This window comes from Galleria mellonella, unplaced genomic scaffold, assembly GCF_026898425.1.
Source record: "Galleria mellonella isolate WM207_F2 unplaced genomic scaffold, CSIRO_AGI_GalMel_v1 utg173, whole genome shotgun sequence".
Taxonomy (NCBI): domain Eukaryota; kingdom Metazoa; phylum Arthropoda; class Insecta; order Lepidoptera; family Pyralidae; genus Galleria; species Galleria mellonella.
In genome coordinates this window covers 7,362,435-7,387,572 of record NW_026442016.1, presented here as the reverse complement: position 1 = coordinate 7,387,572, position 25,138 = coordinate 7,362,435, and the positions used below count along the sequence as shown (strand labels likewise).

General features: G+C 30.0%; 1 protein-coding gene across 3 annotated transcripts in view; it reads right to left on the bottom strand.

Annotated features, from left to right (window-relative positions):
* Positions 1–2,546: 2,546 nt before the first annotated feature.
* LOC113515475 (acetylcholine receptor subunit alpha-like) overlaps positions 2,547–25,138 on the bottom strand; it is a 57,425-nt gene continuing 34,833 nt past the window's right edge. For 2 of the 3 annotated variants that reach the window (XM_031910180.2, XM_026899702.3), the window contains exons 5-10: positions 20,428–20,596; positions 14,889–15,025; positions 12,131–12,277; positions 9,678–9,875; positions 9,080–9,329; positions 2,547–2,812 (exon numbers count right to left, since the gene is read on the bottom strand). In XM_031910180.2, coding sequence (XP_031766040.1) covers positions 2,618–2,812; positions 9,080–9,329; positions 9,678–9,875; positions 12,131–12,277; positions 14,889–15,025; positions 20,428–20,596 — 1,096 coding nt within the window. In that variant the 3' untranslated portion in view covers positions 2,547–2,617. Of the gene's footprint in view, positions 2,813–9,079; positions 9,330–9,677; positions 9,876–12,130; positions 12,278–14,888; positions 15,026–17,031; positions 17,340–20,427; positions 20,597–25,138 lie in introns of those variants that run through there. The other variant, XM_052893284.1, reaches the window with a different exon arrangement.

The following is a 25,138-nucleotide window of genomic DNA, read 5'->3' as shown; positions in this document are numbered from 1 at the left end:
TAACGGATCTACGAGTGATTTACATTTGGTATTATGTAAATAAAAAATCGATAACTACTATTTCGGTAACGTGGCGTTATAACAATTGAGGTACGTATGCTACCATGCTTAGATATTTACTTTTGGTTTCAATAACTCATATCTCTCCACTTCCCATTCCCAAAGTTTGCAGATTTGAAAATATATTAAATAGGTGAATTAAAAGTAAAGTGAATTACCAAATAGGTTCGAATCTTTACAGAATAGCATAACTGATCAAGCTCCTGAGTATTTTAGAATTGAGATAGTGATATAGTGTCTAAGATTGTATTATTGTTTTGCATTATTTTCAGTGTAGGTAATTTTATGTATAAGGTATATCTATTTGTTTCTCTCAATTTAATTTTTTATTATGTTTATACCAGTCTCTATGCATAATATTATTTCTAAGTAGGTAAAAGCTTTAAAAATATCATTTGGTGATTTGGGAACAGGGAACTAAAGTGGATACTAAACTATTCTAGTGATCATATTTCAAATTTTGAAGAGAATTAACAGTACCTACTTTCTCTGTTCCTAACTACTATCACATTTTTACTTATGATGATGTCCTACAAGTAATTATGTATGAGTTGGATGGGTGGATGGTTATAGATACTCATACTATTCTATTAAATTCTTAAAGTTTTTACCTACTTTAATGGACAATATAAGTATATTTATATATATTATTGGTATACATTATTAACATAATTTTTTCGAAGCTAACAATTTTCTTAAAAATCTGTAATAAACGCACATGGCGATATTTTATTGATATCGAATTCTATATCCTTATAAATAATAAAATCGATATTTCATCTTTAGTGTACATGTTCTATTCTACGACAAATTATAAATAGTCAAGAAGAATTATTTAAGTTTGAGGGTATGTAATTAATGAATAGTCTGTTGTGTGTACTTGAAGTAGGTACTTACAACTAATGCACTATTTTCTTAATATAATTTCTGATTCGATGTCTACATAAGCGCTAACATTAACTTATGGTAACATGAATAAAATCATACACACTAGACTAAATGCGAGATTTAGGAGATTACCTTGGTATATTGTGACTTATGAGAGCTTAAACTGACGCTACGTACACTACCACTATAGTATATAGTATATTAGTTATAATGTTGTTGAACACAGACAATATTATTTTGGTGGTGTTTCGTTCGTTTTCTTATATCTAGAATTATCTAGACATACTTTACTATTTTCTAAGACGTTAATTTGGTTATAAATGATTTTTACTGTAATTGTATTACAATTGTTAAGAATATAAGTTATTGTTGATTAACAAATACATTTTTATGTTATACAAAAAGAAACTTAGGTGTACATTTCACGTTAACGCGTTCGTTATAAATGTTCGGTTAAGTCGATTGCTATGCCTTATTGTCACGATTAGATATCGAGATATTAGGAACGTTTAACGCACATATTTTATAGAGAGTGGAAATAAACTGTAATCAGTTTTACATGAATTTTATAACTATTAATACTTAATACAGATTAAGAAGAGATATGAGAAATAGTTTCTTAACTTTATATAACGATAACGTACGTGTCGTGGAATAGAACACGTACCGGGCGGGACGGGTGTGCGTTAGGTCTAGTACAAAGTACTGCACTATATGCTGTAATTTATTGCAAACTCTCTAAGATTATTTAAAGATATTACTCAGGCCATTTTTATGACTTAAGTCTGTAACCTGTGAGCACATTTCACAAAAGCTTTATAATACAATATACACACTTATTAATTTTAATTTAAGATTTTTATCAACTGCGATTCATGTATGGTGAACTTACCAATACCTTTTTATTTTAATAAATTATAGCATAAATACAGCCCATTGTCTCGTTTATATTGAGTATTACCATAAATTGTAGTTATACAAAACATACGTAGATATGATTTTTTTTTATATATTTTTTATATTGTTCCTACTTAACATTAACTAAAAATACCTGTTAGGTATATTAATTTTAACATCATGTCAAAATTATTGTAAAACCCAATTAAATGTAAAATATATAATTATAGTCAATGTAATTTAATATTATTACAATTTAATTTTATTAGATTAATACAGATTTCAGGCGAATAAATGCTATATCAAATACTTTATGGAATGCTACACCTAGATTTGTTGACAAAAATATATTATATGCGTGTAAATAAGTCCACCTACGAAAAAATGTTTTTTAATTTGTGCGATCGCCTAGGTGTTTTATTTAAACGTCAGAAATATGTAGCAGTACAGTAATTCGAGTATCACATGAAATTATATTTACGTATATCTATATATATGTGTTACCAGAATTTTAAGAAGACGAGTGCGAGGCGAGACGTTACAACGTAAAGCATTGTACTCGCTCTAAATAGGACTTCCGGATGAAGTCGAAACAATTCTCGTAAACGACCAATATAGCGATTTCCGTTACGCATATATATATATATATATATATATATATATATATATATATATATATATATATATATATATATATATATATAGATTTCATTAAAAAATTAACATAAGCTTTAAAAATAATATCTACGTATGTTTAGGTTTAGTTATATTATTACGATGGCGGTGGACACCGCACCAATGAAGAGGTGGCGTATTGGTTAAAGTGTTTGTCGATGGGCACACGGTCGTCATAGAGTGTTGGTGCTTGCAGGATGATGCCCGCGGTGCCCACTAGAACAGCCAGCGTGAATATCCAGAGGAACAGACGGTCCAGTACCATTGCTACGTATTTCCAATCTTCTTTTACCTGCATCGAAATAAATATAATGTCATTATTTTCATTCCGATTACATTTACGGATTTATTAAATATATCCATTACGGATTTTTTCATCCGACTATGTTATATTAGTCTAATTTTAAAAACCAACGACGCGAAGAAATTGTCATAATAGTTTCGTTTTACCCTTTAGCTACAGAAATTTAAAAGACAACTCAGAATGCATACGAAACAAAAAAAAAATTGTTCTGTTTTAATTTCACTAAATAAATATTTATTGCTTTATAGCTACAAGAATTTAGAAAAATACTCCTAGAATATGGCGTAACCAGGAAGGAATATAGATCAAAGACAATATTAGACTTCTTTTTACAAGAAGGAATCTTATATATTCCGACACTAAATGCATAGAAAGTACTACGGTATTATTACAATAAATATTTAAAACACTGTTTATTTCAATCGTGTTTAACAAAACTCTGCCTAAGTGAATAAATATTGTTTAGTCGGAAAGTAGTTATTTCTTGTTATAATGTTTGCATATATGTCATTTTATATGTAGAATCTGTATATTTAGCTTTCAATATCTTATATTTTTAATAAGACAAACTTTCTTTTGTTTACACATACACAGATATTACATGCGCTTTTAAAGTACACGTAATAAAACGTCTAAACATGTATTGAATGCTAGTTTATCGCTAGTTTAACTTCTCTGGGATATGACTGTAAGTGTTTATCACAATAGTTCTTTTATTCAGTGATATTAAAAAGTATATGAGGGTTTTTCCATTCCATCCGTGGTAATTAGAGTTATCCATAAATCTGTAAGCTACGGCATGTGCTACTAATTTGTATTTTAGGTTCCAAAGCCAAATGCTTGTAGTTATTTTCTAATCGGTGAGATCAAAATGAGTACGATAAATTTTCCATTTCATAAGTAAACTCGAGAGCTATCGTTACTATGAAGTATTTTCTGATCATGGAATGTACTACGAATTTTTAGTAACCGTAGCTACTTTTATTCATTGAGGTAAAAAGTGCACAAGGGATTTTCCCCTTCGGAATTTATGATGGCTGATAGGATCAGTGAAAGAAAGAAACTTACCGCGTCGTCCCCAAATTAGGGGACAAACGCAAAGTAATGATGGTGGTGTAGAGAGATATCCGTAACTATGTTCCTGGTCACGGCACGTGCTACGAGTTTTTTTAATGTCGTTGCCTCGTTTATTCAGTGACATTTAAATATGCCAGTCTTTCGGTATGTAGATGGATACTAAAATTCTAGAACATTTTTTGATATCACTAAATATATCTTTATAAATATATAATTGTATAAGCTGGATATACGCCCATTAATAATTTAATCCGTAGGTAAGATTAAAAATGCAGCAGTTTGTCACTAAGGTCGCAATCGGTGAGGATATGGGTAAGTCTTGTTAAGGCTTATCTTGTACCACTGTCGCAGCGATAAATTAGGAAACACCGCTATAGTAACAAAATGATTCTTGTCGTGTTCTAATTGAAGTAGGTTGTACTAACTCTATGGTTCTACTCATAAGTATTAAGTTACCACTGCTAAAAGAATGTTTATCTTTTATTGTACAAATTATGTTATAATTAGTAATTTAGATAATGATATTAATCTAAGGTTAAACAAAGAATTAAACAAATAGCCCTGAAAACAGCGCTATAAATAAATCTTAATCGCGTCTAAATGGATCAAAGTGACGAACTGTCACGAAAGGCCGATTTTGTAAGGATTGTGAAGGGAAGTTTCGACCTTCCTACTAATAAACAGAGAACACGTTTAATTACGACAGTCTGTTGACTAGCTGAGGGGCAATGTAAACAGCATTTCTATTGCTATACTCGTTCATTGCACCTGTTCACTGTTCTCGTTGTAAAACATCTTTTGCTTTGCAAGGAAATTGTTATGAATTTGTTTCTCTACTTTTTGAGTAAGGGAATATATCTGATATTCCTATTTATAGGGAAGTTTTTAAGATGTGTACTTAGCACAATAAAACATTAAAGATTTTTTAGTACTAAAAAGGTTTATAATTGATCATATTATAATAAATCACACATTATATACACAAAGATATCGTATCACATGCAGTCTTTATTGTCTTACTTCTTAATTCATACCAAATTGTTATTATGATTTGTGTTTTAAATATTCGAACAAAAGTAATAAGATATTACATATAAGGCGTTTGATATAGGTTAAAAATAATATAGCTTTCTTTTTCTACGGATATAGTACAATATTTTTTTTACGAAATTTAAATAATCTCTAAGATTGATTTTCTAAAATTAAATGTACTTTGTTTGTAGATAACGTTTGCCTTACAAAATACTATTATTATTTTTGTGTTTAGATGATGAGAACTTTTCTCTGAGACTCTAAGTATGCATGCAATCTTACCATCAGGCGGACCGTAGATTTTAAGATCGTTAAATATACAATTTAAAATTTTCTATTATCACAATATTGGCTGTGTTTCGGTTTGAAGGGTGGGATAGGGCGTGAATTTACAGGGTACAGAGGAATAACAACTGAGTCTTCAAGAATGGCAACGCATGGGGGGTATCATGGGCGAAACAATATACTCTGTTATGTCCATGGTCCTGCTCATGTTTATAGGCGATGGTTACCACTTTCCATTAGGTGGGCCGTCAGCTTGTTTGCCATTCTAAGTTGTATAAAAAAAAATTGCTAAATAAATTATTAAATATAATTATTCTGTGACCGAATCCTAATTTTTAAACGTTTAAGAAACTGAACAGATGTTAAAGAAATATAATGAGGGGATCGGAAAATCATCTGACTAAAGAATACTTCAGTGCAGAAGCGCGGAAACCCCTGACTTGCATGGGTAGCTGCTATTAAAAGAATACTATCAAATACAGGAGGGCCAACCCCAAATAAGATGGAATAAGACCGGCAGAAAAATAAACATTCGGTTAAACAAATTCTAAAAAACATGTATCTTACCTACGGTATCTAAATGGCGACGTTGTCTAAGTTTAATATAATATATTATTTTGAGTTTTTTTTAAATGATTAAAGCGCAAATGTCATTTATCTCTTTAAATACAAAGAGATAAATGACATTTGTGCTTAAGCTATGAAGATATTTGATGATTAATATGATCAATCCAAGAATTCCAAGAAAAAAATAAATTTACGTTTCTTAATATGTTATCTTAATCGGCAGCTGTCCATTCTCGCACGCCTTTTATTAAACTAAAAAGGTACCTTAACAGAAATTATTACTTTTTCTCCTCTTAATATTTAAGTCATTTTGTGTGCAATTGACTGATTGTTTCGTTGAAACTATCGTACGCAAATATTGTATACACGTAAAAAGTAAAAGGAATAAATGGTGAAAAAACATATCTAATGGTAATGTAAAAAATTAAATCTGTAATAAACTCATTGACTTATTAACGTAAAGCCGAATCTTTTGTACCTTTCTACTACAGTTTTCTATATAACAAATGAGCAATATAAAGTATATAAACGATATTTTGAAATTCCTTCAGAATCGTGATAGTACGAGAAGGTGCAGGCGAAACTGTGGGAAATAGATAGTCATAGATATACATTTTTAGTAGATTAGTAAATTTTACATTTCTTTAATTTACGTATTTTTAATCGAGCAGACGTAACAGTGAAGTTGCAAAATGGAAAAAAAGGTATCATTTTTTTCAGTAAACTCTTTATTTATCGATGATTATGATATTATTATTGAATTCTTGGAAATCCAATAAAGATCTAACTCAATCATTTCCCTAATTTAGAAATGGAAAAATGTTTACTGCTATTTATAGAAAATACCACTTGGTCTAGTCTTATTCAAGAGCCTTTAATTAAGAAAGTCAGTAAAACAAGAGAATAAACCATTTTTGAGTTGGTGGCCACAACGTAATAAGGAAATACCTACCTACTTCAATACACATACTTTCGCAATAGTGTGCTCGTCCATAAGAATGATTATACAGATCCACTTGAAAAACTCTCGAGCTGAGGCGGTCCCGGAGGCGGGATAAGTAGGCTATTTCAGTCCTTTTGAGGCTTTCACATCGACAAATCACTATGCGCTCATAATATGATAATAAACCAAGAATATCAATGTTTTAATAAATAAATTTTACTCTGTAAAAAAATTGCAATGTCAATCGTAACAATTATTATAGAACTAACACGGGAATAAAGTTTACGATTGCAGGATGAATTATGAAAATTGACGAAGATTTCGGTTAATATACATGAACAAATATAGATAAATCTAAAATATTCTATACTATTAAAGCCTTACTAATAAATAGATTGATATCAATTTGCAGATATCTATCTGTAATCAATATTTTAATCATGTCCGAGTAATCCAATCCATTCTATAATAATATTATTCAGTATAGCATACTACTCTCTCTGCTCCTATCTCAAGTTTACTTCCTCTATCCGCTTTACCATCATTCATAAAAAGACTCTGCGGTTTGCATTAAGTATCCGATATAAGTTCTTAACCTAATAAACTATATTAATGTTCTCCATAGAAATTCTTTTAGAAATTAGAAATTCTGTACTATGTTTTAAATTTTTGAGATTGAAAATAGCCTATATTTTCTCTATTTCAAATACTACCTCAACCTCTGCGTTGATTTTTTAAAGCGTTAGGAGTTACATTTATCAACAAATTTTAAAAAGAAGGAAGTTCTCAATTTCGATGTATTTTTTATGCTTGTTATCTCATATTTCCGTCAATTCTAAACCGTTATAAAAAATAATTTTTATTTTTATTTAAAAAAATATATTTACAGTGCAATTTAATAGAAATTTTATAAAAATTCAAGTATTTAGTTTTTAGATCAAAATAACTTTTTTTATGCAACTTACAATGACAAAAGAGCTGACGGTCCAACGGATGAAAAGTGGTAACCGTCGCCTATAGGCATGAACAGTACCGTGGACATAACAGAGAATACTACTTCGTCCATTATACCTGCCATGCGTTGCCATTCCTAGAGTGTTATTCCTCTGTACCCTGTAAATTCACGCCATATCCCACCCTTCAAACCGAAACACAGCCATGCGAACACAACTGCTTCACGGTTGAAACACTAATGGGACTAAGGTACCCAAGCAAATTACTTTTGTACAAAATCTCCCTCTGGTAAACTGTTTTTGTTACGATTGCTGTCGGTTTTTTTCACAAAACACAATCTTATAATATTAGTAAAGCTAATTAATTATTGTAAATTTTTACTATTATTATAAATGTTAATGGCCATTTAGAATGTACATGTTGAGATTGTTAGCTCTTAAAAGAATATGAAATTAATTTTAGAGACGGTTTTTATGTTTGAAAGCTGGTGTGATCGAAATAGTTCTTAGCTATAATTTATGAATGTACTCGTACATTCAGGTGTTTGAAAAATATCAACTCATTTTTTACTTGACGAAGGGTTTACATTTGAAATTGGGTGTATCAGTACTACCATGGTATATCCATGACATGGTAACCTTGACCCGATGTTGTAGCATCAAGTAGTATGCAGCATACTCCTCTGCTTCTCCTCGCTCCTTAGTAATTTACAGCAGATATGACGTACTTGGTTTCATTAGAATTTAGAGTAATTAGTGGAGACCGTTACTTTCTATACATTTCTTTGTTTCGAGGATTTTTAAATTTTTAACAAATGTTTATTTGTAAGAATGTAAGCATAACACATGAAAACCTTTATCATATTTCAAAAAGAGGAAAACATAATAACACGAGCGATGCTAATTTTATGGCCTAAGTAAAAATTTCCCTTTGTCGCCTTTGGTCTTGTTTGGGAGACGAGTACTAAGAACACTCAATCACTAAGTTAAGACTCGAGAGCGATTGATGGCCAACTTTGACCTGTGAGAGCCACATAAGTACGTACTTAAAAATAATTTAAGGTTTAAAAGTTTCGTATTATTAGAATTATAATTTAACTATTATAATTTTTATTAACAATAACAAAAATACATGTAAGTCAAACGGGTTTTTTTTATTCCAATTAAAATATAATGTAAGATTTTTTATTTATTCGTTTAACGTTGACATGATACTAAATTTCCATTGAATAATAGAGTAAGCACCTGAGTTTTGAAATTTGTGTTATGCTTACCTTTTACAATGTACCTGTAATTTCCTTTCACTGTGAAGTTTATAGAAGGAAATCTTATTTTGGATTTAAATTTAATATGCAATAAAACATGTATATTGTTATGGATAAATTAATCTAATGATACCTTAGTAGAATCCTCAAGCATCCTTGTATGTTCCGCTATGAAGCGCACACAAAAGCAAGTCTTATGGACCTCTGGAGGACAAGCGGAGTGGCTGAAGCCAGGTGGTGGGTCCGGCACAGGGCTCAGCGTATCCTCGTCGGCGGGCCCGGGGGCTCCGCCCAGCGCCGTACTCGACAACCCAAGTCCCGCGGCGCCTTCGCTCGACCCGTGCACTACACAGCTACCACCGAAGCGATTGCTATCGCCCATACTAAAGTAAAAGTTAAAATGAAATTATAATTTATAAACTTGATTGTTAAGATATGTATTTCTTGACTTTAACTACGAAAATTGCAAATTAAGAATAGACCTTTTGTATCACGGTAAATAAATGTTTAGTTGGATAATCATTCTATAAATCACACTTTAAGTTCAGAAATTATGAATTATTGTATATTGCAAAAAAAAAAATCAAAAAAAGTTAAAACTGTTATTTTTCAATTTTAACGAATTATTGTTTTGAGCAATTTCAAAATAAGTTTTTTAATGATTCTACTTAATTGTCCATGGATAGGTACTTAATATATTTACAAATAAAATTTTTATAAAAAGAACTTGCCCCGAATTAAGATAAGTAGTATGTGTTAAATCCTCCTTGCTGGGGGTGCGCGTCAGCGGCCGCGGTGGCGGCGCGGCAGGCGGCGGCCACGCGCCCGGCGCGCAGCAGTCGTCATCGGCAGCCGCTAGCCTGTACGGATACAGCGGCCGCGCAGCGCCTCCGCAACGCACGACCACACCGCACGCCGTATAACGTGATCTACACATTCAGTTTTAGATCTAGAACCACAGAATACCTACTCTAGTCTCTAGAGTAACCAATATATACTTGTATATTTGACCATATGCCAGTTTGCTAATCTTGCTGCATAATTGATACGACGAGGTTGCAGTGGCGAGATGATGTATAATGTTTACAACTGAATAATTGACAATTCATAAGAAATAAATACGAATTAATACATATTCTAAATAATAATAAAAAAATATAAGAAATGGAGAAGCGCCGCATTAACCCAGACCGTGCAGTGCTAAATTAACAATTAATAAATCTCTTATTAGGCAATCTAGTTTGTGCATTACTTACACTGACATCTGAAGTATGAGCCTATAGCTTTTGTCCAATACCTACCTAGTACGAATACTCGTAAAAAATGGATGGATTAAATGTTTCGATTTCTTACTCATTGATTTAAAGAATGTTTATGTAATAATTTTAACTAAACTTGGTTACCTTCACAATAAGTTTCATTAAAATAAACTATATATAAATAAGTATTATTTAGGTATGTGTGTGTATACATATTAATAAATATAAATTAAAATATAATTTTAATGTCTGTTCTAGATGTAGTTCTAATATTACATATAAAGTTTTGGTGAACAATGTTGGAAATCTTTTGTTGGATAATTATAATTATTCACACAGACAGTACGTGCGTTTTTCCACAAGTGAAATTTTAATTAGCCGAGTCTCATTTTCTTTCATTGTGAAGATTATTAATTCACCATTCAGTACTTCAGATTTGAATTTACTTATAATTTGAGTGTTACCATCTGCGTATATACATTATACATAACTCTCGATATTGTAATATAGTATTAGTTGTAAACTAAAATTTAGTATGACAGGGGAAGGCGCATCATTACCACTTGTGAGATATTAAAAATTGGAAATACTTTTGCCAGTTTGTAGAATAGGTACCTATGCAGACAAATACATCTAGCTGAGTTTGAATAATATTTATACTTAGAATATATAGTGTATTGGATATTATTAAAATGCCTTTATTGTTACTAAAACATTTTACTGAATAAAGTATTATTTTGCGAAAGTTCATATCATGGTTTAATTGTTTTATTGGTTGGTTGTTACTAAAATTGTTTATAATTTTTACGATTGTGCAGACCCTAGACGATGCGTTTGTAGCGCTTTGGTCGTTTAATCTCCCCTACTGATCCATTTACGTAATGTTCGGAAACCACAGTGAACTACCCTTCTATTATATCACTTGCCTCACTAATAGACATCCATTCGCTAAGTGAATTACGATATCAAGTACGTAGATATCAGTGTAAATAATCCGCTACTACAATATTTAGTTCGTATTTAGATTAGTTCATTGTACTTAAACGTTCGTGTATTTAGGTTTGGATTACGAAAAGGAATTAGGTTACTTTAGGAAAATGTAATTGTAACATAAAATACATATTATCTACAGAAAACGTAGTTTAAAAGTATATAGTAGTATAAAGTATATATTAATATAAATTATATTATATATTAATTATATTACTATATAAATTATGAGTTTGTTTGTTTATTACTCATTTATTACCCACATTAACAATTCAACCAATCGTGATGAAATATAGTATATACGTAGTATTTGGGATGAAAAAGAATATAGGCTACTTGTTATCCTAATCAATGAATATCTTCGGTTACGCAGAAGTCGAGAGTAAAAACTAGTTGAAAGTACTTAAATTCAAAGTTTGTATTGTATATTGTTTGCAGTATATATAGAAAAGAGAATAATGAATGAATGAATGAAAAGTATTTATTGTTCCCTTCAAAGAATGATACAGATTATAAAGTTATATAACAATATATACACAAAAAATAAATACTTTATATAATTAATATAAACTTATTTACATAAGTCGTAATTTGTTTAAAAATCACCGAAAGCTATATCTTGTTCGTTCCTATATTTTAATTGTGTTTATATTAAAATTAAAAATTTCAGTGGTAGATGCTCTTTAAATTCATTTATCTATTAATAGTTTTGTAATATGCATTTATGTTGTATTGTATATAACTCATTTTTAAACAAGGTAGTCGATTTTCTTACTTACGACTTTCTTTAACACAACTAATCATACGCAGTGTATGATCAGTTGTGTCAAAATACAGCTTTTAAAAAAATAAAGCAAATGAAAACAGTATTTAGAACGATATCATATCATAATAAAGCAGTAAAATTAAATTTTTTTTCGTAACTAGTTACTCACCTCGTTGTGTCGAATTTATACTGCGGTCGTTTCATAAATAGAAGTCTTGGTAGTATGTGTATAAAAACTCTTTTTACCCATGGCGCCATGCGATGCGTCTGTGGCGAACGGAAGTGGACATTCAGAACCACCACCGTTACGCATATACTGTAGAACAAAAAACATATATCATTATGATTAGGTATGAAAAATAAAGAAATTACGATGAATCTCTCTGTTTAACATCTCTCCACGTAGATCTTGATTTCATTGTCTCTTTAGAAAACATTATCTATTTTAAGGTTGACTGGAATGAATTGCTTTGTGATAAGGGCACCTTCCATAATTTTATGTACCGTATTCTCGTCCATTTATAAATATATAAATTATTATTGTAATATAATATAATAACATCTTTATATAGATCTAGATTTGTATCTGTATCTGGATATAGTATTTATTAAAACGGATGCTAACAAAGTAGTAATTTTAAATAAATGATTACCCTCTTATTTATAAAAAACGTCAAAACTTTCATAACCCTACTTTTGCTATTTAATTGTTTAGTCTCTTTTTTGTGTTAAATTCTTAACTTGAATATGACAAAACAGTGTGATAGTTAAAATATGTTCATAGAAGATTTTACTTTTTATGAATAAGGAGGTTAAGTGTATATATTATATATATAAGGATGTTAAATATATATATATAGTAATAGACTTAAAAGAAATAAGAGAAAAAAGTTAATTCTAGTATGAGGAGATAATAGTTTAATATATACAGGTTGGTGCGGAGACATAGCAATTAATCAAGATTTATTGGGCAAACTTAATCGTGGCAGTGTATGTATGTGGGTGGAGGTTTGGAGGACGAAGTCGAAGAGAACTTATACTTCGTGGGCGCGACTTTGCGACCAAATAAACGGTTTTGTTAATTACATTTACCACACACTTTATATAGAAACCTACAAAAATATTAATTTTACTTTTGCGAAGTCATAATGTGCTTATTCTCTATATATGAGTTTTAAAATAGCATAAATAAAAAGATTTACTAATACTATTTGTTGTCGAAAAACATTGTGCAGCTCTACATAAATAACTATAGAATTAAAGAGACGTATAGGTTAGGTGTGTATAAATTCTCTTCTTTTCTCGTGAGTGTCGTAGGGGGCGACTAAGGGATTTTAATAATCGACAGAGCAGCAGCAGCGTCCCTCTTAAAACATCAACAAAGCCTAACTGTGGTTGTCAACCCTCCAGCCAAATATGGTAACTACTGGCAATCTCCCTCACCATATTTGAAAGCATGAACAAATTTTGTATCAGATGTTAAAAACTTTTTGAGAAATTACAAATTCTAATAATATTCCCAAATATTTATAAAAAATGTAAGTTTTCGCAATACTTTGAGTTTATGTGAATAAATTACATTATTTGCCCAGTCCTATAAATCCATTTACTAACAGGGTTAGATAGGATAGGTTTTATCTCAAAATGTACAGTTTATTTGAAAGTTGTGTTATTAATTTTCATCTAGTGTGCCAAAATTATTTAAATTTGACTAAAACATATCAAACCGCGGAATCAGATTGATTTCCTCCTGTGTTATGGATTATTTTAAATAGTTATTAACAAAATATTTTTCATTATAAGTAATATTTAGTTTTTCGATACCTACATGAAATATTTTTGTGAAAATGTAAATTTTCTTTGAACTTAAAGTGAGCAATCAAATATCTTGTTTGGAAAACTGGCTTTTAATTTATATGGTAATGGCGTAACTTGCAAACGGTCCGACCGAGCCATATTTAAATAAGTAATTTAGTTTTATTTATAAGGTGGCATTGCTATGTAGGTTAGGTTTTGATCTTTTAGGTATTTTATGTTACATAAACTCAATGTAAACAGCGCTAAGATTTTCCGATTTTTCCTTACCCATATGATCATATGTAATAATATATAAATCGTGAATGATGTTAGAATCATACTTATTTATATTAATTAATCAATTATTATCGAATTATTAATTACTATTCTTCACGCTAACTCTCTTTTGGAGTAGGCAGTAGAACCATATGATCTCTATTCTTACATGCACTGAACAATAAATACCTATTATATAAACATTAATAAATTAAAAAAAAAAGACTTTATTGATAAAAATATACAAGCAAGTAGGTAGCATGTCACACATTGTACAACTAGGTAATTAAGATCTTAAACTTTGTTGACAGAAACAAATTATAAACTTGGGTTTATTGAATCAAGCCGGCTTTAATCAACTGTGTGCAAATATGTATCTACGTATAATTACACATCTCTGACGATTAATTAATATTGTTGAAATATTATATTTTGAACGTGGAATTGGATAGTAAATTTAAGATATTTAGAAGTGTTTTACAATTTTTTAAACATTACAATTGTAAAGGTCGTCATCACCGAACATAAGTTTTATATTGCTCATGACAGCCGACTTGAGTCAGCCATTCTGAAAATTAAGATATTTTGTTTTATACATATGATACAATCAGAATTTATAGTACTTATGTACGTATACGTACCTAGAGATCGAAATTATAAAATTATATAATTTGCATACATATGTAGTAGTGTTAGATTTATTTTTATTGTGAAAGTGTACAGATTACAAGAACATCAATAGACTGGCCATAAAGTGGAAGAAAATGATATTTTACAAGTTTTTATACTTTGTTACCTATACTTGTTCCTTATAAAATATATTGTACTTACATGTATAAACATTCAATATTTACCTGATAGAAACAAGAATCATGGCAAATATGAGGTATTTTCCCAGTAGGGGCACAACCAGCGAAGTTGGAGGGATGATTTCGACTACCAGCAAGAAGAACACGTGGAGGCTAATCAATATCGATATTGATAACGTCACCTGTCAATAAACATAAATAGGTTGTAAATTCAATCAGACAACTTTTTGTATCACACAGAATGGTAAACAAGCTGACGGCTCATGTACAACGATTTGTTTTAACGAGAATCCAATTATTGACGGTATAATTGTCGGCTATAATGTTTGTAGTAGTATAGATACGAATGCATTATGCATTGATAGTCCTAGAATTTTAAATAATTCTTCAAAGATTACAATATAATCTAACTACCTTCAGGCCTTTCCATCTTTCATATTCTTCATTATTTGTTTAATCAAGAGCACACAATGTTTAGATAATTTCGACATCAAGCAATCTACAAGTCCCTTATTAAGCTCTACTCAATTTCGTTTAATGGTATTCGTCAATCAACCCCAATATGTATACGTATCAACGTTGTTTCTTTAATTGCATGTGCAAAGCTATGAACAAAGAATATCACATATGAAAATTGTGGTAATAGCTACGAACAAAATTCGACTTTAGGACGATACACATAGGATTCAAACCTTATATGAGTTTATTGTAAGCCCCACACTCCTCTTGAACCGTTGTTATCGTGAAAAACGCTGACGGCATATTTCTATTTAGACTAGCGAAGCGCAATACGTTCCAATTTCACGAAAAATCTTATCTTTGTGAAATAAAATAACAAATGTAATGAAAAGCATTTTTCTGTTATTCGAATTGATTAGATGATTATAAGTATTTCTATGTCATTATTTGACATTCTTGAGAACATAGCATGAAAATAGATAATCTACAAATAGTAGCAGATGGACTTGCTGATTATACCAAAAATAAAACTTTTATTTAATTTTTAATTTCCAACTACGAGTAGCTCTTCAGTAATTTAAAAAGACTGTCAATAAATTATATTTTAAATGACAACACGTTATACTAAAACTGCCGTCTGTTATATTGAAATCGAATACACTTTGCAAGATGCGAACAAACTGAGAATCATCGGTATCTACATCAAAATATTCTAGTAAAATGGACTAGCCGTCAGAGATTGTAAGTATGCGTTATATTGATATAAAAGTTATATTTTTACAAATATAACTTTTATATCAATATAAATATTTTCATTTATGTTACAATTAATAAACGTTAATGTTAACAGATTAATTAAATTTTAATATAAATTCATTGAACAGGTATAAGTCTACTCTAATAAACTTAATTTTGATACGTAATAAATTTATTCGTGTTTAAAGTTTTGATGTGAAAATTTGTTTTATATTTATTTATATTATTGCTTTATATTATAGATTACTTTATTCTCATTTTATAATATGACTACAATAAATAAGAACTAATGCAACGAGCACTTTATTTATTATATGGGTAATAAAGTTATATACACTTACAGTAGAAAAACTAATACTATTTTAGTTATTTATGATCCCCTGGGGAGAGGATGAGGTAGTCTCGTTAAACGCATTTGTGAAATACAATTTCCTACCTTTACCGTTCTCGTAATAGGTGGCGACTGACAGCTCTGACAAGCTTGTCATCATAAATGTAGGTAGGTTAGGTACGGAAATAATACATAATAATAGAATGAATTATATTCGACAGTACCGTTTACGTTTATACAATTTTCAGCAGGAAGAAATTAATAAGGAAACTGCAAATAGAAAGCCAGGTAGATTTTCGGAAGGGTAACAAAACGATTAAAGTAAAGCAAAATTAAATGTTTTGTTACAGTCTCAAATAACTTAGCTTGAGTTATTGTTATAGAAATAACAACTTGTAATAACAGCTTTGTTTCTGCTTTATTTTTGTTACTACTTTTTTATACCTTTTTTATACTTTTTCTTACTTTTTTTATATTTAATAAGCAATTAAATTTGTCATAAATTTTTCGGCAGTAGAAAATAATTCAAGTGTTTTTTTTTTCATAACATAGGGGCAATTTATTTAATTTATAATTATTAATAATTTATTGATAAGTATTTATCGCCGCCTATAGGCATCCATAACATGTTTAAGATTTCAATGTCGTATCTATTCGGAATATAATATTTGTTGGAAGTTGATTCCATAGTTTGGTTGTGCATGGAAGAAAGTGTCTATAGAAGTGTGCGGTGGAGGACCAGCAGTCATTCGAATGGTTTGGATAGAAATTTAGCTTGTGACGGACTGTACGGTAATAAAATTTAGTAGTTGGTATTGATCCGAATAATTCCCCTGAAGACTCTTTATAATGACAAAAAAATAGGAGAATATATAGGTAAATTTAGACATTAACTTAATTTAAAATCAGTCATTTTAAAAAACCTCTCGCCAAATCTTGTTTTATATCGTCTGAAAAAAAATAATAACACAAATCTATAAAACTGCGGTATCAACAAAGGATAGTAGTAAAGTAAGATAAGAGTACTGTCTAAGTATATATTGACCATGGTGATGATTCTGAGGCGAGTGTGATATTGATTGATGACAGTCTCAGTATCTATCATTTGGTATTCAAAGAGCGGAAAAGTAAAGCCAATAACGTCGGTGTAATTTTTCACGGGCCACGTAACGACGTCGTTATTGCAATGTTATTCACGCTGTTACTTAGCTGTCTATCTAATTTATTCGAGCTATTTATTATAATACATAATACGAAATTAATGACACGTACGAGCTATTGCGGTCCGAGTTTGACTTCGTTAAATATCCGTCGTTATAATCATCGAGAAAGATTCTTACAACTGTCTTCTTTTCGTATACAGAATTTACTATTTTTACTATTTTTTTTTTCAATGTAAATACCTAAACACATAATACTTATATACATTATGATAGGTAATAATATAATTTGCTCAGAATTTTAGTTAAAAGTTAGAAGCCAAGATCAACATCACAGGGTGAACAAGCAATTGGATTATTTTAATTACATTTCCATGACGACACTTCATTACAGACATGTCACGTGCAATACCACTGTCGATGATACAGTTGAAGTCAATCTTTTTATATAGTTTTTAAGTTATATCCCGTTTTTATGACTTGTTTTTTTTATGTACCGACCTATTTAATAAAAAATAAAGATGTCATTTCACCTAATGGACTATAATAGCAGTCGATTATAGACATAAACAGCACCATGGACGTCATAAAATATATTGCTTTACCCACGGTACCCTTCATGCATTACTATTTCTGCAGAGCTTATCTTAAACCTACGTCTCCTGTAATTTCAATGCAATATCCCATCCGTCATACCGAAACACAACCATGCAAACTCAGTTGTTTCATGGCAGAAACAGGTGTGACAGAGGTACCCATACAGAAGACCTTTGTACAATACCTCGCTCTGGTCTTGGTATTTGTTGTAGTTTTATTAAAATAACGGTATTTTAAAATAAATAGCAAGAAAAGTTTTGGATTAATTGATTATATATTGTGTATTATTACTTAACACATTTTGTTTGTTCAAAATTCAAAATTCAAAATTCAAAAATCATTTATTCATGTAGGACATTTTAGCCGCTTATGAACGTCAAATTTTTACATTATAATTTTATATTTTCCCTACCGTCCAGTTCGGTATATAGATCCAATTGAGAAGAACTGGCAAGAAACTCAATTGAATTACTTTTTTTTTTAAAGCCAGTTTATTTACAATGTATATTTATATAGGTGTCTATGTCTAACATTAAATGAAAATTCAGTGCATGAACAACTATTGCCATGCACACTCGTCATTCAAGTAATCGTTTAGTGAGTAATAGGCTTTGCTCAGTAAATATGATTTAACAGATGTTTTGAATTTATTTAAGGGTAATTTCAACATATCCTTTGGTATCTTATTGTAAATTTTTATACCTATTCCCATAAAAGACCTATTAACTTTTTCTAAACGATACTTGGGGACAGCAAGTTTGTCTTTAAATCTAGTATTAATATTATGAATATTGCTGTTTTTTGGAAATAAGTCAAGATTTTTATGAACATATAGGATATTTGAATATATAAATTGAGAAGCAACGGTGAGAATATTTGCCTCTTTGAATTTCTCTCTTAATGAGTCACGACTCTTCATACAGTAGATCGCTCGAACGGCACGTTTTTGTAATATGAATATATTCTTAATATCTGCCGCTTTTCCCCATAGTAATATTCCATAAGAGAGTAAACTATGAAAATAACTAAAATAGACTAATCTAGCAGTATCAGTATCAGTGTACTGTCTAACTTTACGCACGGCAAAAGCTGCTGAACTTAGTTTCGCTGCAAGGCTTTGAATTTGTGCACCCCATTGTGTTTTATTATCTAGTGTGATTCCTAGAAAGACAGTAGATTCTATAAATTCGAGAGATTCGTCATTTAATTTAATATTGCAATTAGTATTAAAACTTTTAGACAGAGAGAAATTAACACATTTTGTTTTTTTAGCGTTTAACATAAGATTGTTTTATATTTGAGTGATTCAAATTTAGTACATACTAATATTTTTTATTTATTAATAATATATTTGTATGCCAAAGTATAATCGACAATTAGTTCAATATAACAAAATTTTGTTTACAGATATATCTTTATACCGATGTATTTATGCATACATATAAAACTATTTAATACTCGATCGGGATGGTGGTAGTTAAGGACACGCCTTTGTTGTAAAACTAATACTACATACATATATAACTAACAGAGTTATAGAACGTTACTTTCCCTCAGGCATTTTATTGAACATTTTTAAATCCAATAACATCGAGCCGACTGTTGTCTCCCGAATAAATTTGTTGTGTTTACCATTACCTTTATATGTAAATTATTTTTTCAACTGGGATGAGTCATATTAATAGGTATGATGATGGAAGGCTTGAGAAGATCGATCGATTATCAATAATAATTGAACATATGTTTCCTCTTTACTTACTCCTAGCATGGAAGTGTGGATGCTTTCAGTTTAATTACTAGGTATTTACTAACTTTCTGTCCGCTACATCATTTGTGTAAATTTCAGAAATAGTAAAAGCAGTTTAATGGACCACTTCTAGATGGTATATTATAATAAAACTTATATCAATTTTTAAGTTAGGTCCTCGGGAATACAACTATGAACCGTAGATAATTTGCTGTAGTAGTTTTTGTGTGATACCGAAACAAACATACAGATAGACAGACAAAATTTCTAAAAACTATTATTTCAGCTTTTGTCGCTCTTATTTCCCCTTATATAAATTTTTCTTAAATATCTCCCAGGTACAGACATCGTTTGGTACATTAGTAAGATTTAAAAATTTCAAACATGAGATGTATATTATCACGAAACAGGAAATGCTAAAAGACCTCAAGTAAATTCATAAAAGCCACGACATGCTCGTTAATTCGAATAGAATTTGCGGAAAGTCATTGAAATAAAAAATAATAGTACTTAAAATAACAAACGCATGAATACCTTTTCCCCGCTGTCCGAGGGTAAATAAAATGTAAGGACTGTGAGAAATGAAATCCCCATGCATGGAATAATAATGTTCACAGTATAAAATAAAGTTTTTCTCCGCATTGTTATGTTGAACGTGATGTCCAGGTAGGGCTCGTCGCAGCACGTGTAAAATTTCTCGTTTCTGTAACAAAAAAAAAGTCTAGAAATATTGCGTAAAGAGCTCTATGTAGTAAATACAAGATACCTATGAAAGTGACGTGAAATGTAATAATAAAGATAATAATGATATAATCAAGAGTATGATAGAAAAGTTTTTATACTTAAAAGAATAAATATCACTGTATATACGTACAAGTAAGACTAAAATTGTAAAGTTGTCATTATTTATTTATTTTTTTTTTTTTTTTTTGGAAAACGTACAGCTGAATTACAGTCAATACATAATCAAATTTATATCTATGTTAAGCCATGAATCGTTTTCACATTTGCGTGATGACAATGATCGGTTTTTATATATGCAAAATACATACATACACATACATACATACATTCATACACATATATATATACATACACATACACATATATACATATACACACACACACACACACACACACACACATACACATACACACGCATACATACACACATCTATAATAATTAAAAAGTTATAAATTTTGATGAGACATCTTTTAGCTTGATATATAATAATAATATTGATATATAATTATGCTTATAATATGTTCCTTATATATAATTTTACCCACATTCTAATTGTGGTATGTGGTTTAACAATTCAATTTAAACATTAAAAATGATGGAAGAAAGTAATTTTGTAAAGTGCGCCATAAAAGCATATTTTCTTTTTATAGGCAGCACCCAAGTACGGTCACGACTCATGACAATTTTATATTGGGTAGGTAAATATACTTTTATTTTACATAATATGAATTTGTTCCATTTCATAATGAAATAACCTTACTATGATATTATAAAATTGAAAATTTGTAAAGATTGTATTTTATGTCCTTTATTCTAGAATAATTGGATAGATACATGGATGGATCATTTAGATATATCTTAATACCTAGGATAGTTTTCGTCTTACGTGAGTTAAGTCAAGATTTGGGATTAGTAATTAATAGCTGAATTAGAAGTAGACACTTTCATTAGATACATTTATCATTCTTTCGGCATCGTCAATGAATCAAACAAAGGTTGGCTTTAATGCTCTTAGGATACTTTTTATCGCAAATAAGAAGTATTGTATAAGGGAGTATAGTGGAACACGTTATCCATTTCTTATATCATGTAACAAGCTATACCGAACCATAATAATCTTATAGCGGTTTATAACTCACAATAATACCATAATATTTTTTCAGTCCTATTCAAAGCCGTGGTGCGACATCTGAGAAATATTCTCCAACTATATTTTTGAACTCAGAACATTCGAATATATATTTTAATGCAATATGAATAAGTATTATTTATGTAATGTCTATATTTATCCATTGTACGACTGTATCTATCGGATATAAGTATTTAAATATTACAGTTTAATTTCTCGTGCGTTTCCTTCCGGAAAATAATTTATATGACGCTGGGATACGAGTACTTCATAGGATTATGTCATGTGATTTTACTCACCTAGAGAGTTACTAAGGACTATTAAATCTTAAGAGTAGTCAATTGGACTATTAAAGTTTTAAAGCTGCAATAGAATTCTTATTTCACGTAACAAATGCTAGATCAAGAGAATTTTCAAGTTGGTATTTAATTTTTTTTTTATTTATATCAGCCGTTAACTGTCCACTGCTGAATAATAAGCCTCCCACATAAGGTGAGTAATGCCAGTATTTGTCACTCTTAGCAAGCGGAATGGAAACCGCAATTACGATTTTGGTGATGTTTTAAGATGCTGCTGCTCATCCTTTGGTCGTCTCTTACGACATCCACGGGAAAGGAAGGGGTGGCCCATTTTATGGCGGGGCAATTTTTAAAGAAGTATATATTGTTTTCTGTAAAGTCAAGATATCGGGTAATAATGGGATCATTTTTAAAGTGAATGTTCTTTTAAACTATTACCTACCAGTGACGCGAGCCGTGAGCATTAAATAAGTACATACGAATTATATTATATCTACTCGTATACCATAAAAATAAATAGTCTGGGCCCTTCTTCTTAAGCCTTAATTATTATAAGTATTATATTTAAAAAAAAAAGGTTTATTTAAACAAAACTAAGTACCTAATTACATTTTAAAGACTCTATCGTTTTCTTACAGCCTTCTTATTCAATTATGTCGAAAGTAGGACAGATTCTAAAAATGTCGCTCAGTTGAATAGGTAAGTACTTAATCGAAATTCTATTTATGTCCGCATAATTAATGATCCAATTGGATCTTGTCGTAATAGATAGATATAGTCACGTCTTATTTGTATCGACTTCATTATACATACTTAAGATTGTTAACGAAAATAAAAACAAAGTACTCAATCTTGATAAGTGTGAACGAATAATCTCACATTATTATTATTTATTAGTTGTGTCCCGTGGCTTTGCCCACATTAATAAGTACTAAAAGTATCCTATGCGCTAAGTTAAAATATAACCTATCCTTATACCAAATTTCTTTCAAATCCATTTGCGTTTTGTGTTTGCGTGAAAGAGTAATAAATATCCATTCATCTATTCATCGTTACAAACTTTTGAATTTATAATATTAATTGGATATTCTCATGTAGTTAAATCACTCCTGCCTTCTAAAGTTCATATCATTGTTTCCCCAAATTTAAAACGTGAGTAAAGCCAACATAAATAAATACAATACAGTATGACTCACTATAGTTATTATTCGGCAATATGTATAGTTCTTTCACATATTTTCCAACCTCCATCTAATATTAAAACTGTTCATATTACACAGTACAGAATTATATCATGAATATAATTTATACTATAAATAAAAAGAATGCAATTAAGAATGACAAATAGATTGATGGCAGCTATATTTCACCCTTTACACTTAAGCATAAATTCTTCATAGTAGAATCACTTCTGGAATAGAATTACTTATTATATTATTCGACTCGATATTCGACTTTTGTACAAACTATCCCTCTAATAAAATCTAGTCTTAAACGGTTATACATATATATGTAAACTCAACTGAAGACTTCATGCTATTACCGTAACTATACATGTAGTCATGTAATAACCATGGAACGTTGATGGGTAACCATTATCGTTTCAGGACTTAGGTACTGAGAAAAAATATTTGTCCTATCTATAGTATAGTTTCCCTTGAGAGTACATTGTACTATTAAATACATTTTTTATATTTTAAGGTCTTAATTTTTTTAAATAATGATTGAACAGAAAATTTATCAGATAAATCATGAATCAATACTTAGTACTATTACTCATACTATGCTAATAAAAAGTTGTCTTGTAATATTAGATTTTATCAGTTTCAATAAACGATTAAAATTTTATGAAAATTCCAGATTTGTGATACTCGGGGTAAGCTAAAGGAATTTAAAATTTAAAAAAGTATTTATGTTATAATTTAAAATACAGTACAATTGTTTTAATTTGCGCTTTTCTAAAATAAGACTTCATATAATGGCATTCCATAATTTTGCTATTTCATGCCTAATAACAGTATCCTACCTATGTATGTCATGCGAACTTCGAATTAGATTTATTTTTATTAGATCAGGAAAGGTGAACATTTTGTGATAAAAGTGCGAAATGGGGCTCTTTTAGTGAAGCTTAACGTAGAAAAGCGGATACACGTCGTAAAAGTGATGTGTAGGTGAGTGTTAGCTTAATAACAACACTCGTGTGTTCGAGGGTCGGAGGACGACCGCGCCTGCACGAGAGCCCGATGACTGCTCGATTGTCGCTATGTCTCTAGCTTTATTTGTATTCATTTCATTTCATTGAAATGTGATTACCTTTATTTAATAACATTTTGTTTTTACTACTATGTAAAAAAATTTTTTACACGCGCCACATGCGGTATGCTGTAGGTTTTTTCGTGTCCATCCTTGGTCTAAAACCCAACTTACAAGTTTAATTATTTTCTTTTGATATATATTCCTTCATATAATCAGAATATAAATGGAAATTAAAATTAACACTTTAAATCATAATTTTAGTTTCTTTTTATATTCTGACCACTATTTTACATAATTATTTTGATAACATATACATAATTTAAATTTATGTCATAATGCTTATAATTATATATATATTAACCCTTGATCTAAATGGTGATGTGTTTTAATAAATTTCCACTTTATAATAGCACATATTTTTAGGATTTTTGAAATTTATATTGTTATTTTATATTACACCTTCTTTTTCGTAAAGATTTTATCATAGGGAAATTTATTCAAACTCGACTTTCAACTGCATGGATATCTATTTCCATTTCACTCAAATTTTTGGCGTCAAGCATTATAGTCTATAATGATACAAAATAAAAATAATTAAGCCATATTAAAATATCAGTAAATAGGTACAATCTTAAGAGTATTTTTATTATCGAATATGGCAGTGAAATTAGTTAAAAAACGAAGACATAACACTTTAGTCATGGTAGTAATGGTCGAGAAATGACCTGTAGCATCGCTCAAAACATCACCAAAACGTAACTGCGGTTGCTAACCCGTCTGCCAAGCGCGGCAACTACTGGCAAATCCCCCTAGGAA